At 38.2% G+C, this 16,517-nt stretch overlaps 1 protein-coding gene across 2 annotated transcripts in view; it reads right to left on the minus strand.

The window, feature by feature from the left end:
* Nucleotides 1–16,517, minus strand: part of Iswi (Imitation SWI) — a 304,965-nt gene that overhangs the window by 45,187 nt on the left and 243,261 nt on the right. For both annotated transcript variants that reach the window (XM_068225541.1, XM_068225540.1), the window contains exons 16-18: nt 11,798–11,924; nt 3,996–4,109; nt 3,793–3,918 (exon numbers count right to left, since the gene is read on the minus strand). In XM_068225541.1, coding sequence (XP_068081642.1) covers nt 3,793–3,918; nt 3,996–4,109; nt 11,798–11,924 — 367 coding nt within the window. The remainder of the gene's footprint in view (nt 1–3,792; nt 3,919–3,995; nt 4,110–11,797; nt 11,925–16,517) is intronic.

The raw sequence follows: 16,517 nt of genomic DNA on the forward strand, positions 1-16,517 counted from the left end.
GTATATTTTGTTTTCGGAAAATCATAATAGGAAGGGTGGTAAAGGTTGAAAACGGGGTCGAATGCATTTCATGAGTCTACTTATATTTCAGAACCTGAAGATATTACAGACCTGAAAATTGGTGTTTGGGATCTCCTTTAAAAATAAAGAAACACGTATTTTTCTTTTTGTGGAAATTCCAATTAATGGGGGGGATGAAGAGGGGGTGATTTTTTAAAATGAGTGTATCTATATCTCAAAACTTAAGTTTACAGATGTAAAAATTGGTATTTAGAATCTCCTTTAAAAATAAAGAAACAGGTATTCTTTTGTTTTCGTTAAATCCCAATAGGAAGGGTGTAAAAGGGTGAATAATGGATTGAATGCCTTTCATGAGGCTACTTATATTTCAGAACCTGAAGATATTACAGACCTGAAAATTAGTATTTTGGATCTACTTTAAAAGTAAAGAAACACGTTTTTCGTTTTTGGAAAATCCAAATATTGGGGGGTGAAAAGGCGGGGTGAATTTTTTAAAATGAGTGTGTCTACATCTTAAAACTTGAAAATTTACAGATGTAAAAATTGGTAGTTAGAATCTCCTCTAAAAATAAAGGAACACGTATTTTTTTGTTTTCTGTAAATCCTAATAGGAGGGGTGTAAAAGGGTGAATAATTGGTTGAATGCCTTTAATGAGGATACATATATCTCAGAAACTGAAGATATTACAGAACTGAAAATTTGTATACGGGAGCTCCTTTAAAAATAAAGAAACACGCATTTTTTTGTTTTTGGAAAATCCATTTTAATGGCGGTTAAACAGGAGTGACAAACTGGGGTGAATTTTTTGAAAGACTATATCTACAGAATATCTGAGAAACGTAAAATGTTACAGACGTAAAAACTGGGTATTTGGAATCTCTGTAAATGTAAAAAAAGATAGGTGATTTGTTTTTGGAAACTCCACTTAAGGGGAACTACAAAGGGGTGAAATTTTAAAAAGAGAATTTCTACAGTACATCTCAAAAACTTAACATGTTATAAAAGTGCAAAATTGTATTTTTTATCTCTATTAAAAATAAAGAAACGTGTATTTTTAGCTTTCGGAAATACCACTTGGGTAGAAGGGTGGGGGGTAAAAGTGACTGAAAATGGTGTTGAATTCTTTTAATTAGGCTACTGATATCTCAAAAATGAAGATATTACAGACGTGAAATTAGACATTTGGAATCTGCTTTAAAAGTATAGAAACACGTATTATCGGAAAATACAATAAAGGTGGGGGGGGGGATGAAAGAATTGAAAAATTAATTGACTTAATTGTATGAGAATACATACATCTAATAAAAACTAAAGTTGTTACGGACGTGAAAATTGGTATTTGAATCTCCTTAAACAAAGAAAAACGCGTTTGGGGGGGGGGGGGGAGACCATCTAGGGGAGCGAGAGTGAAAAGGAGTTGAATTCCTTTCATGAAGACATGTAAATCAAAAACTGAAGAAGCTAGAGTCGGGATAATTCCTATTTAGAAGATCCTTGACTATTAAAGAAACAAGTATTTTTTGCCGGAAAATTCACTTACGGGGGGGGGGGGTGAAAAGAAGTGAAAGAAAGTGAATTATTTTTATGGGAATACTTACATCTCAAAACTGAAGGTAACAGACGTGAACAATGGTGTTTGGAATCTCCTTTCAACATAAAGAAACACGCCTTCTATTATTTATTTTTTGGTGGGGGGTAAATTAAGTTAACGGCGGTGGGGTGTAAAAGGAGGTGAGACCAATTGATTTTACTGTTCATAATGTACTTATAAGGAGCCTCCGTTGCTCAGGCGGCAGCGCGCCGGCCTCTCGCAGCTGGGTTCCGTGGTTCAAATCCCGGTCACTCCATGTGATATTCATGCTGGACAAAACGGAGGCGGGACAGGTTTTTCTCCGGATACTCCGATTTTCCCTGTCATCATTCATTCCAGCAACACTGTCCAAATTTCATTTCATTTGTCATTCATCGATCATTGCCCCAGAGGTGTGCTTCGGCAGCCGGCACAATTCCTATTGTCGCCGTTAGATGGGGCTTTATTCATTCCATTTCTTACCCTGTCGAATGACTGGAAACAGGCTATATAGTTTCGATGTACTTATTCTGATCATAAACCGATCATTTTTTAATCTTTCCTGGGTTCGTTTTCAACAGCCATCTTTTCATTCGGAGAACGTTCTTAGATTACAGTAGATTCTCCTGGCATATAAATAAAAATTTAAACACATTTGAAATAAACGATAGGAATGAGATGGACCGTCAAATTGTTCACCTCTATAATAAGGTCAATAATGCACGGAAGTATGTCATTGGTGTCGGCAGAAATCCCGCACACTTGCCTACGCGCGACAATGGTGCTGGTCACATTGTAACAATGACACTGACAGCAGATGTAATTTACCACCACGTACCGGTCTTGCATCTTGCTCTGGGGTCGAGAACATATTTTAATAATAATAATAATAATAATAATAAGAATACTAATAATAATAATGTTCTGGACCATTGTCAAATGTGCGGACCACCCTGGAAACGGGTCCTGGACGTGTAATGACTAAGAATGCAGTCCGGCCGCGGGTTCAGTACCGCGAAGGCACCCAAGACGACACCAAGCCGGATCTCCTGAAGGATTTGATTCATATTAAAAACGCTTATAGGAAGAGATGGCAAAGAATTAGGGACCCAACTGACCGGGTGGAATATCTGGACCTAGCCCGGGAAGTACGAAATCGATTGCTGGAAGGAAAGATTGAAAAATGGGAGGAAACATACCGTAATCTATTAGAAAACGAGTCAGATCGCGAATTTTGGCGGATTCTCGCAGAAAACGAGTCAGATCGCGAACTTCGGCGGATTATATATCTAAAACAATAAACATTCAATTGTAAATTTCAGTATAATACCGTAGCGAAGCACGGGTACCTTGCTAGTATGAAGATAAAGTTGGAATTCAAGAGGACAAATTGGGGCAAATATTCATTTATAGGAAGGGGAGTTAGGGATTGTAGTAACTTACCAAGGAGATGTTCAATAAATTTCCAATTTCTTTGAAAACATTTAAGAAAAGGCTAGGTAAACAACAGACAGGGAATCTGCCACCTGGGCGACTGCCCTAAATGCAGATCAGTATTGATTGATTGATTGATCCTTCCTGGGAGCAGAGAGAGCGCAAACTGGTGTAATTATGTGTACTAGTGTAAGTTGTGGTCCTGGCAGGTCTTTGTAGTGTGTAAATAAATCTACACTAATCAATTATTGATGTTTAGACGTCAACACATTTCATTTATGAATGCCTCAGTGTTACTGACTCATGTTAAATTCATATTGTGTCTTACGTATATTAATCATTTAATTACTTTTTATTTCTATTTTTTTTAAACTATTTGCATGAGTTTCATTATTGAAATTAGGCTCTTATTATCTGGTATACTTAGTGGATGCTTAAATGCTGTTTATATATTTTTATTCTATGTGTACATATCAGTAATGTACCCATGATCTCAGTTATGTACACTTTTTTGTTATGATGTTTGTAAATATAATATGCAGTCTCATATTAATCTAGGTACATGTAAGAAAAGGCCATCTGGCCTTAATCTTGACAGAACTAATCAATCAATCAATCAATCAATCAATCAATCAATCAATCAATCAATCAATCAATCAATCAAGCAATCAATATGTTGACGCTCAAAGGGCATTTCAAAATTATTGGAATAGGAAAATCTGTTTCATGAACTGTTAGAGTTTTATAACTTCATATTGACTATTACCTGAGTTAGAAGTCTTTCTTTCTCAGCAACCTCGTCTTCTGTAAGAGGCTGCGCGTCATCAATTTTTCTTTGCTCCTCCTTCTGAATACGAGAGGCATCTGATCCAAGTTCAGGATTTTTGGGAACCTGTTACAAAAATGTACAGATAAAGGACACTATCATTTTCATGGAAGACAATATAATAGTGTTCTTGCACATTTTACCTTGTAGCCTACAGTTTTCCTGAAATAGTAGATTTCTTGATCTAGTAGCTCAAACAAGCGAGGTGGAAAGAACTGAAAATCTTGCACAATGGGCTGTTTAGGTGGTCTTGGTGCCTAGAAAGAGAGAGAAAAAAATATCTATCACAGAGACATACATAGCGAATTTAATTACATAGCACATAAGATATGTACAACTATACAGCACTCAAAATATCATATACATTTCTTCTCACTACTGTATTTCATAGTACCTCTTACGAGGAATTTTGTGGTTAATTAACATTAAGGAATAATATTTCTGCCTTAAATTTGAATATCTTGTTTTAAAATGTATGGTCAAGTTTCCATTTTTTGCGAATATTTTATTTTGAAGTGGTTCACTATACAAGATTTCCATATGTGTAAGCACTTGTGTAATACATAATGCAAACAAGAAATGATTCAGTTACTACACATTTAATTACTGAAATAAATATATTAACTTGGTTTGTGTCCAGGTTCATTATATATATCTATATACATAAAATAAGAGTTCTGTCCGCACACTGCTCAGAATTTAAAAAGAATGGTATTTCTGTATCAGTCGTGTCTACAGAAACAAGGAAATACACTTTTTACTTTTCCATCATCTCTCAGTATGTATGTATGTATGTATGGGCATCACAAGAAAATGGCTGAAGAGAATTTAATGAAACTCGGTATGTAAAGTCTGGGAACGATGTACTACAACATACGTTATAAATAATTTTATTCACGCAGAGTGAAATGGCAGTTTGGGGGATGGCCTAAAATATTATTGTCAAATATTTATGTTATTAGCGGTCCTATCACCAAATACTACATAAGCGAAGTTATATAGAATGAAATATCCAATCAGTTATGTCTTATACATTTTTACCATACTGGCTACAATAACAGATATTAATGAATTTTTTTAACTTTTGTTGCCAAGTCTATATCAATGCCAAACAATGAGAACATAGAAGAAAATCAGTATGTAAAGCCTGGGAATCAAATACTACAGTCTAGGCTATAAATAATTTTTGTTCACGCTAATAGTATTTTAGGGGAAGTGACTAAACTAAAATTTAATTTTTTTAAATACGTATGTTATTGGTCCTATTGAAAAGTATTACATAACAAAAATTATAGAGAATACAAGTTCTAATAATTTATTTTTATACAGATTTACCATACCGATAATGATAATAGAATTCATGAATTTAGACATTTGTTGCTTAGTCCATATCAATGCCAAGCACTACTAACATGGAAATATTGTTCAATTGTGTCAATTGGCAATGGCTTTTGTCATTTCTTAATGTGTAAAACCACATGGTCATTGGTCCGTATCAACAAGGAAAATTGTGAAGACTATTATAAAGAGAGAAAAAAATCGTAAAGGGCTGATCGCTTGAAGAATAAGAGAAGAGGGAGTCATGAAAGAAGGAAGGACTGGCTTTACATGAGATGCCGTAATATCCCAGAGTTGGAAGAAAACTAAATGTGAAGGCCTACAATATCAAAACCTCATAAAACTGATGAATAACAACATTACATTGGCCACTGTGATGTGATTTCTCTCTTCTGCTGCCACTCATCTCCAATAGGTGGGGTTACTGCTGCATCATGAGTAAAATAGCATGCCTGAATATCGGTGGGAAGTAGCTGTGGAGTTACATAACTTTGCATTTTCTAAATGACTGTCCCGTCAATGATGGGTACTACAGCTAGTATTAAATAAAAGCAACATACAGTAATGATTTCAAACACCGAAAATTCTAATTTAGAGATAAACAAGGATCAGTAAATAAGCTTCACAAATTTGATGATGATGATGATGATGATGATGATGATTGTTATTTAAAGGGGCCTAACAGCTAGGTCATCACCCCTAATGGCATGAGATGAAATGAAAAAAACATAATTAAAATTGTAAAATATATCCACTCACTAGCATTTACAACTGATAATGAAAAATGATTGAGATTAAAATGATCAGTGGATCTAATTCACAATGCCTTATTTTCTAATAAAAGTATGGAAAATACAAATTAAACTGAAGTATATATCATTCAAGTTATAAGTTAAAATAACACATTAAAATACACAAACACAAACTAAAATAGAGTCAATGGGGGTAAAAGCTTAGTCAACAAAAATACTCTAATACAATATACACTTTAACACACGATAAAAAAAATAAAAGATAAAAAAAAAGGGCACTATCCCCCATAAAAGAGATGACTAGGCCTGCTAACTGCTCATTATCTCATACGATGAGGGAGATGGTACACGGCAGTTTCAGACTATGGCGCAGATCGACCAGGTCCACGCACTCTGTAAGGATGTGTACTAAGGGTAGGACCACCGCAAGTACATATCGGGGGGCGTTCACCCTTCAGTAAATAGGAGTGCGTTACTATGCCGTGACCAACCCGAAGACGACATAATACCACTGCTTCTCTCCGAGAAGCCTGAAACAAAGTTTTCCATACCTTCGCAGTTCCTTTTATCGCTCTCAACTTATTCGGGAGAGGGGTGGCCTGCCACTCCATTCTTCCAATGGGACATAACCAAATGTCTCTGCTGAGAGCGAATATCATTGGCTGGAACCCTGTAAGGTAACGAGGGCAATGTAACAGCCTTCTTGGCAACCTTATCAGCTAACTCATTTCCCTCTACACCCATGGCAGCCATAGAAACGTAATTCTGGTACCGGCATCCGAACACCTGGCTGGCAGGTCCTGGATGTGCTGCACCAGAGGGTGCCGAGGGAAACATGTAACTATAGATTGTAGCGGGCTCAAGGAGTCATTACAAGATATTAGAATCATTCCGTATTGATGGTTTTCACTTTACAAAGGTGAAAAAAATGAGTGTATCCTCCTAACTCAATACACCATATATTCCATCATTAGATGGAGTAATCACAAACATGTTTCAGGTCGTTTGAGCCCTCTTCAGTGAAAAAGGGGGCGAGGGGGGTTTGAAATAATGTATATAATACAAGCTCAAAAATGCAAAAAAGAAATATAATGAAGGAACAAATGAAAAAAAAAAAAAAAGAAAAAGGAAAAAAAAGAGCCTAGACAGAAAAAAAATTAGCACAATATACAATATTTACATCATCATGTGGAGCAAAAAACAACTCACTGCGATAAAATTCAGTGAAACAGGGGTTAATACAAAACATAATTGAAACTACCGTATTTCACGGCATAATCATCGCCACCGCGTAATCGTCGCATCCTTTATTTTCAATACAAAAATCAGACTTTAAACCTTTAATTACATAATCGTCGCACGTCCAAATTTTGTTCACTAATCTGGTTAAAAGGTAAATGGAACTGCAACGTAAGTTGCACATGAATGCGCAATTTAAATACGTGTATGGTTTATGGGCAATTTGGCAACACAGTCACGTTTGCGACATGTTGCACAACGCATAAATAAATAATACTGGTATATGTACGACGCATGGCTTACCGGTAGACTATCGGCAGTTTGACAACGTGGTCGCGAGACAGTGTACTATTTATTCACCACCTACATATTATGAGTTCCCATTTGAAATACGTAAGGCTGTAAGTTATCGCTTATCGGCAACGTCGCCAGGAAATACTGGCTAGGTAGGTTGAATGGACCTCGAACCAGCCCTCAGATACAGGTAAAATTCCCTGACCCGGCCGTGAATTGAACCCGAGGCCTCCGTGTAAGAGGCTAGCACGCTACCCCTACACCATGAGGCCGGCTCCTGTGTTATTGCGCACGAAGTGAAATCCAAGACGATAACGCAGATTTCCACGGAATTATTCAGCCGAATTATTTACGATGTCTCAGTTGTCATCGCTAGACTCTTATCTTACTACTACGTCATAAGTGTCCGGGCATGGGATGAAAACTTTTATCCAAGCAGTCAAGATAATTATTATCCAATGCTATTAAAGTTTTATTTTATAAACTCGTCAGTAATGTAATGTAATGTAAAATCATCAATAACTGGGAAGAAATATTAACCTAATTACCGTATGTTTAAAAGAAATTGAAAAAAAATGAATGTTTGTTACTGACGTCTCGGAATACAGTCAACTATACAGTAGATCTACACCGTGCTAGCTAGAGCTCCGGTTTGCGAGCTTTGCGCAAGCGCAGTAGTGTGTCGCAACCAACGAGCTAAACTGATAAATTGTTGCATGCTTCCTTGCTGCCTAACAGTATTGGCTGCTCTGGAATGGACAGATCACAGATGCATTTATTTGTTTCAGATTTACGTGATTACTGTAGACATGTGTGCGTGAGAATTTAAGTTTTTAATTTGTGTTTTGGGTGTTTGCAGAAATAATTTGTTTTAATAGTGAACAATTACGGAAAGTCATTTATATCGCAAAACATTAACGTGTGAAGCATTTATAAGCGATTATGGGTAAATATAGAAACTATTCTGCGGGCTTCAAGCTAAGCGTAATTGCCTTCGCTGAACAGCACGGGAACAGAGCTGCAGAAAGAAAATTTTCTGTGAGTGAAAAGTTGGTGCGTGACTGGCGGAAAGTAAAAAACAAGCTAAAAAGCACAAACCCTTCTAGACGCGCGTTTAGAGGTCCTAAAACAGGGAAGTTTCCTATAATTGACGAAGAAGTGTTTAGGTACGTCAGTGAAATACGTAACAATGGCTGCAGTGTATCATATGAAATGTTACAAATTAAGGGACAGGAGGTAGCACGCAAACACAACATACCGGTAACTCAGTTTAAGGCGACTCGTGGGTGGATTAAGGGGTTCATGCGACGACACAATCTGTCAGTGCGAAGTAGAACAACACTAAGCCAGAAGTTGCCTGCTGATTACACGGACAAGATTGTAAATTTTCACCGATTTGTCATACGTTTGCGCAAGGAAACTTCGTACTTGCTTTCTCAAATCGGTAATGCCGATCAGACTCCAATCTTTTTTTTATATGCCTCCCAACAGCACTATTGCGCTAAAAGGATCACGGAGTGTATTAATGAAAACCAGCGGTAGTGAGAAGTTGCGATGCACGGCAATGCTAGCCATTACAGCTGACGGGAGAAAGTTGCCGCCTTACATCATTTTCAAGAGGAAAACGATGCCTAAGAATATACAGTTTCCCCGTGGAATTCATGTACGAGTGCAACCAAAGGGTTGGATGGACGTAGAACTCATGCTGGACTGGGTTAAAACTGTGTGGAATAGAAGACCTGGTGCACTACTAAAACAACCAGCTCTGCTTGTTTTAGATAGTTTCCGAGGTCACCTCGTGAACGAAGTGAAGCAAATTCTCACTACAAATAAGACACGACAGATAGTCATTCCTGGTGGCCTAACATCTGCTTTGCAGCCACTAGACGTATGTGTTAATAAACCCTTTAAAGACCACTTACGTCGATTTTACAACGAGTGGATGATGAGCGCCGATCAGCAATTGACGCCCGCCGGAAATATCAGGCGTCCACCCTTGGACTTGTTATGCTCGTGGGTGAAGAAGAGTTGGGATCTTATACCACCTGAACTAGTCTCCAAGAGCTTCAAAAGGACTGGGATTTCGAATGCACTAGACGGTTCCGAAGATGACGCAGTGTGGCAGAGAGACGAAGAATCTGATACTGGTATTAACAGAGGCGCGGACGGCGCATCAGATAGCGAAACCTGCGATAGCGACACCGAAGATTTGGAATAAATTGCGTACCGGTAAGTCCGCATTTCACAACAAAGCGATAATTTTTTTTAAGTGTAATATTTTAACTTTAATACTCAAATTAATGACAAATTAACTTTTTTATTTTCAGGTTGGAAAAACGTTCGCCGATTTGTTGCAAAAAATTATGAATTTTGTTTTAGACTATTTTAATTATTTTGATGTATAAACGCGAGTATTACGTGCATCTTAAATTTGTATCAAATACAATTTAGTTATAAATACATTTTTTGAGTAATACAAATACTGGTATTAAATATTCATCGTATAATGGTCGCACCCTACAATTTTTTTCGAAAATTTCGGTATAAAAAGTGCGACGATTATGCCGTGAAATACGGTATAAACTGTGTTAACCTAAGAAGAAGAGAAATGAAAACAAATGACAGAGATGGAAATGAACCAAAAGTGCACATAGTGGGGTTGCGGACCTCTTAGTTTACAAAAAATTGGTTTTGTAACAATACAAAAGAGGATGAAATCATTGTCGAAAATTCAGGCAGAAAATCTATGTAGAAACCCATCACATCGAATTGGCTAGGAGGGGAGCAGGAGTGAAAAAGTTTGAGAAACCAAGCCTGACATAACGTGCAGGCAAAAAGCCTATGACAAGGAAAAACACCGATGACATTTAAAGTTTAGAACAGCAGCATTCTCAATATCTTCTCAATCTAGCGGTCCCATTCTTGATTATTAAGGAATATTAAGGACTGAATGCCTTATAAATGTTCTGCATGACCACACAAATCTGAGCAATAGCTGATCTTCAAGACCGGCAGCTGAATACATCACAGCAGTATGTGTAGGTTAGGCTATGTACGCAAATTGTATGAAACACATGAGTTGCATTTCAATCAAGTTCATTTAGACTTAGTGTGCAGTAGGTGTGAGATGTATGCATAATGACACCTGACTCTCGCATGAATCAATTGCGCTACGAGGTGAACATGTGCTTTGTTCTTTTCTATAATATATTATATAATATAAATTTTCTGTAATATATCATACTAAGAGTATGTCCTTCCAACATGAATATCCAACCCAGAGGACCATGAATAACATGTGAATTAAGGTCCTTAGCAAATCCGGAGAGTAAATTAAGTGGACTGCATATATTAATTAGGAAATGATCTGGTACAAGTACATTTACTGCCATTACTAAAAAAAACAACCCCACACACAACCACAATACACAAGTTGCTGAGAGCAGCTAAAATTTTAGTCCGCCGTCGAGCGCTGCAGAGCGATGGACCGAGTCGGCTGTAACTTAACAGTATCTCACTTACTGTGACGTCATAAAATCATGACTTTTGGTATTTCATTAAAATTCTTTTGTATTATTATTGCTGTAATCAGGAGTTGTACCAGTATGTTAGTAAATGTAAACACATTTGTATATATGAAGACAGTCAATACCAAATCCAGGACCACCTATCCGTTCTTAAGACACAGGTAAAAATGCTTCCAATTTAAATGTGTCAGCTATTGATGCATTAGCCTATATGTGTAATGGTGAGTGTTATACTGTAATCAAAAGAATCTAAAACAAAATATAAACCAAAATGGTCACACAACATTTTTTGCAGCCAACCTTCCATATTGTTAAACTATAGTTTCACGGGTATCTTACTTTCCTTTTAGTCTCAAATAACATAAAATGTTTTCGATACAATGTCTTCAATTTTATTTTTTTTATAAATAAAGAAGCCATAGATTAACTGCATGAAAGATGGAAACTCGTGAAGATACCACATTTCAAATAAAACTTAAAATATGTTTATTTTAAAGGTGTTAACTGTTAAATACAGACTAACACAGATATCAAAAAGTCAGCAACAAGTCACTGGAAAATGAAATGAGATTAGCTCAAGAATTTCTGATCATAAACTCTCAAATCAAACCCATTAGAGTATAGTCCTTTAACCATCCAGCGTGAACTATGAGGGAGCAGGTTACTAGCATCCCGCCTTTTTGATGACCTCTTATTTTTACCAGCCACTACTGTCATCAAGTACGATTTGCAAAAACTATAACATCAAGAACCCTTCTTATACAAATGTTACTTTACCAAGTGGTGAATCCTTACTTTTGGGGCCTTTGGTTCTGAAACACGTAATGCTTCACGAAAATAGGCATCTACAGCGTAGTTTGCTTTCCGTTCTCGTTTTGGTGGCTCAATCCAATTACCAATACCAAGAATCTTCTGCTTCTCTCTGAAAAATAAAAATAAAACATAAACACACATGTATCTCATATAACCATCTTCAATGAAACCCCTATCTTACATCACTTTGGGGACTATTCTGAAGAAGTGTAAAATCAAGAAAAGTATTTATTTTGTGCCGACTTTTTTGCCATGCGATTAAAATAACAACATAGGTTTTTTAAATGTGTTTTATGTCGCATTGACACAGATAGGTCTTTTGGTGACGATTGGATTGGAAATGGCTAGGAGTGGTAAGGAAGCGGCCATGGCCTTAATTAACACGTTCCCTGCGGCAGTGAATTTCGATGACTTAATGTTACGTCGTATCGGCCTACCGGTGACCCGATGCTGCCTTTAGTTATTATCGGTTCGGGTCACCGGTGACCTGACGAATTTGACTTTGTTTACTCCCTAGTATGAAATCCTAAACAATGCAAGTGCACTTGTGTGCGTTATTGTTGAGGAGACATTCCAGCGTATTTACCTGTGCGACAGTGTTCCGATTCAACAATTGCGTGAAACAGAAATGACCCCGGAAATAATTGGGTCACCGGTGGGCCGATCAAAACTAGCAGTATGCCTCGATCCTTTACTTCAATTGGAACACTATGTTGCCATTAGTTAACAGAAATTCGTAACTAGGACGTAGTTACTTACTTCGCAATTCTGGGAAGTTCGCACCGATGGATAAGAGTAACATGTTTTGGGGCACATGGTGACCCGAACCGCACGGAACGTAATATAGGCTCACCCCAGTGCTGTCCTAACCCTCTTTCTTTTCCGTGCAGCGGTGTGTCAGAATGTGAAAGCTCCATACCTAAAAAAGGACGTGAAATTGCTTGTAAATATTATATACGGAAGACAGTAAATATGTCAATAACTATTCCAATAACTCCAATAACCTCTATTGGCTTTCCTAAGAGCAATGTAGAAAGCAGATATCAGAAGGGTGGTACTCCTTAAACAACAGACTACGATCTGCGGGCAACACTCTAGGCTTCATTCACCGTAACCGCGCTAAGCGATTCCCGCGTAAAAATATAGGTCAAACAACAATTGGGACTCAGGGTGACCCGAAGCGATATGAATGGAAGATGAGAAAAACTTCCTTCGGGTCACCGGTGGGCCGATCAAAACTAGCAGTATGCCTCGATCCTTTGCTTCAATTGGAACACTATGTTGCCATTAGTTAACGGAAATTCGTAACTAGGACGTAGTTACTTACTTCGCAATTCTGGGAAGTTCCCACCAACGGATAAGAGTAACATGTTTCGGGGCACATGGTGACCCGAACCGCACGGAACGTGTTAAGGTACAGCCCCAGCATTCGCATGGTGTGAAAATTGGAAAACAAGGAAAACCATCTTCAGGACTGCCGACAGTGGGAAACGAACCCACTATCTCCTGGATGCAAGCTCACAGCTGCGCGGCCCTAACCGCACGGCCAACTCGCCCGGTGACGTGATTACAAAGATGATAGAAAGAAATGGAAAACAGAACGGTCCATAAGTGACTTACTGAGGGATAAATACAATACGCTACACATCTGAGAGTAGGGTGATGTTAATCATACGGTAAACACAACTATTAAAACTTGAAAAGGCAGCTTATATTCACAATAGCACAAAAGACTATATCACTAGGCCTTCTTCTTCACCCTGTCAAAAACAGACATTTGCTAACTCTTCTCACATTTCATCAAATACAGTTCATACTTTAACCACTGCAAAACACTAACAAACTGTGCTCGACATCAAACTGTTGTAGACATCATCTCGCAAAATGAAGCCCTTGAAGTGCCTCAACAAAATTCACCTTTTCTGTCAGAGCTTTTCCTCATGTGTAGTCCTCCAGTATTTGATCTACAGTTCAGATCTCAGCAGTGCTTGAATTATTGTCAAACAACACATAATTACCGAATCAATCACTGGCACAGCCTTTCAGATCAGCTTGTGATATTTGTATCTGAAAGCAGGAATGATGCCCAGATCCAATGGTTGCAGCTGACTCACACAGTCTGAGGGGAAAACACAACCTTCAAACTTCCTAGAGAATTAGTGTTCTTGGATGAGCCAAGCATTGGTCAATAAACAGATCTTTCAGTTTTTGGAGCCCATTACGAGATACTTGTATAAAATGACAGACTTCATCCAGGCTTGTGATTTGGCTCTGTACTTTGTTGGTAGCTTCATGTTTTGAAGCACCCAGGCTTGTTAAATTTTCCAAGAATAACTGGAGGGAGCTTTTCAATTCCATCAATATTATAGCCCAGAAGAGCTGTAACCCTCCACTTGAATTTCATACCACCATGGCAAGGGTCACCTTTGACGTCCTGCTTGGTAGAAGGTTATAGAAAAGTCTGGTTTCGAAAGTGATTAACACATCCTTCACTTCAAAACCTTCAATTAGCTGCAGAAGCTGATGTTTCCAGTCGCTGACCATAGCAGGATTAATGGCTGCACTATCCCCAGAAACAGTCTTGTAAAAAGTTTGTCTTTTCTTGAGCTGGTCAATCCAGCTCTGAAGCTGTTGATGCCAAGCCATGCAGTGATATATAGCACTTTTCCCTTCAGATGTGACCATCAGTGTTTGCGATAGCAGTCCAGGTTTGCTTAAACCAACTTGTAAGGAAGGATACCAACTCCTACAATGATAACACTTTCATGGATTCACGGTCTTTTGAGAAGTAAGGACTGCAATGCACAAAACTGTTTTCAATTTCCACCAATTTCTTCACGATTGGTTTAATGTAGAAATATGCAATGTTTTGCAGCCAAGTCCATGTCCATCTCCATGGAGGCATCAAAACTGTTCCAAAATTTTTATTTTCTCATCCAGAGAGAAAAAAAAAACCTCTCTTCTCCAGGTGTTACACAACACTTAACAATTAGGAAAAGTTACTAAAACAACATAATTCACTATGTTAAGAAACATACTAAATGCAGACTACTTTTTTTATAACCTTGATTCCTCGCTGCTATGACTTATCCAACAAACACTACGCGCTACAATTCTCAATTTCGCTAGGCTACCCATGTATCAATTATTGCCGTTCTCTACAACTGCCAACAGGATGGCACATGATGTTGAAGACATTTCAAGTCTTTCTGCTCACCAGTTGGGAAGCATGTAATATATTCCAACCAATAACTCGTAGGGTCAAGATTGTTCCTGACCATGGGACTTCAAAATTCTTGTGTATTTTTGAGGAAATTGTAAAAATAAAGAAAACTTCAGTTCAAGGAAACAATTATATGGAGTTTCAGGATGAACTTGCATTTTATGATGCAAGGTCAGGGAAAACGTTAAATCAGATACAGTACGCTCAAAGTTTCACTGTATTTAAATAACACTGGTCTACAAAATGAAACTTTTTTTCCTTTCATATCAACTGAATTAACTGAATCCAAGCCTGGATTTATGAGCCAAGGATGATAGGATATGAGACTCACCTTGTTCAGCGTGCTGTGTGTGTAGTGTGAGAAGAGTTGTGGACAAGTGAGATGGGTGTGACTGAGTAACGAAGGTAGAGTGAGAGGGGTGGAAAGGGGAGGGGGAGGGGGAAGGGGACAGGAGAGGGGTACGGAGGCTGAGTTTAAGGCGGGTCAGGAGGGCAGAGTGGTAGTGGTGTGGGACGTAAAAAGTGCTGTGGAGAGTGTGAAAGATCGATTTTCCTCCCGCGACTCCATTTTGATTTCCATTTCACTAACTTAGTTTTTTCTTTCCTTTCTTTTAAGATTCACCACCCTTGTTGAGCTGAGACTAATTTGAAGATCAACCTTATTCAATCACTTAACATCAGGTGTCCCGGTCTTGACAAAATATTTTTGTTGGTCTCGCCAACCTCATATAACGATGTAGATGTTGATTCCCATAGGGAACCTAAAATATTTGTCCCGAATGAGTAAATTTATAATACCAATATAATGGTCCGTTATTGGACATTATAAATTTTCCAGCTAACTCATTCTTGGTTGCCTGTGTTTCGCCCTCGTGTGCTAAGTTAGGCTCGTCAGTTGGGACTTAGCACACCACCCAAGACACAAGGCTAGTGCATACCGTGGAGGCCACTGCATAGGCTACTTGAAGCCACCAGCAGTGCCAATGCACTATGAGAGCTATGTCTCAATTTCAAAAATTGATTATATTGATTATATACCATTATATTGGTATTATAAATTTACTCATTCGGGACAAATATTTTAGGTTCCCTATGGGAATCAACATCTACATCATTTGATGGCCAGGCAGGCATCAATTTTTGAAAATGAGACATAGCTCTCATAGTGCATTGGCACTGCTGGTGGCTTCAAGTAGCCTATGCAGTGGCCTCTTCCAAACTCGGAATACGATCTATGCCACTTTTTACTACGGCTAGGGAACACTCCAGTCTCCACTTCGTACCCTAGCCGTGACCCAGGCCAAGACACCAAACTGGAAGTCGGCCTCCCACCACTATGCCCAACTGTATCCTACCTGGCGTAGATCTAGCCTACACAGACGATGTTCTGTTCCCATACCTGAAAAATGAAGGAATCCCGATTATAAACCTCCGGAGAATACATCAAAACTACATGCCTACTGACCGGGTACTCCTCCA

This window comes from Anabrus simplex, chromosome 1, assembly GCF_040414725.1.
Source record: "Anabrus simplex isolate iqAnaSimp1 chromosome 1, ASM4041472v1, whole genome shotgun sequence".
NCBI lineage: Eukaryota > Metazoa > Arthropoda > Insecta > Orthoptera > Tettigoniidae > Anabrus > Anabrus simplex.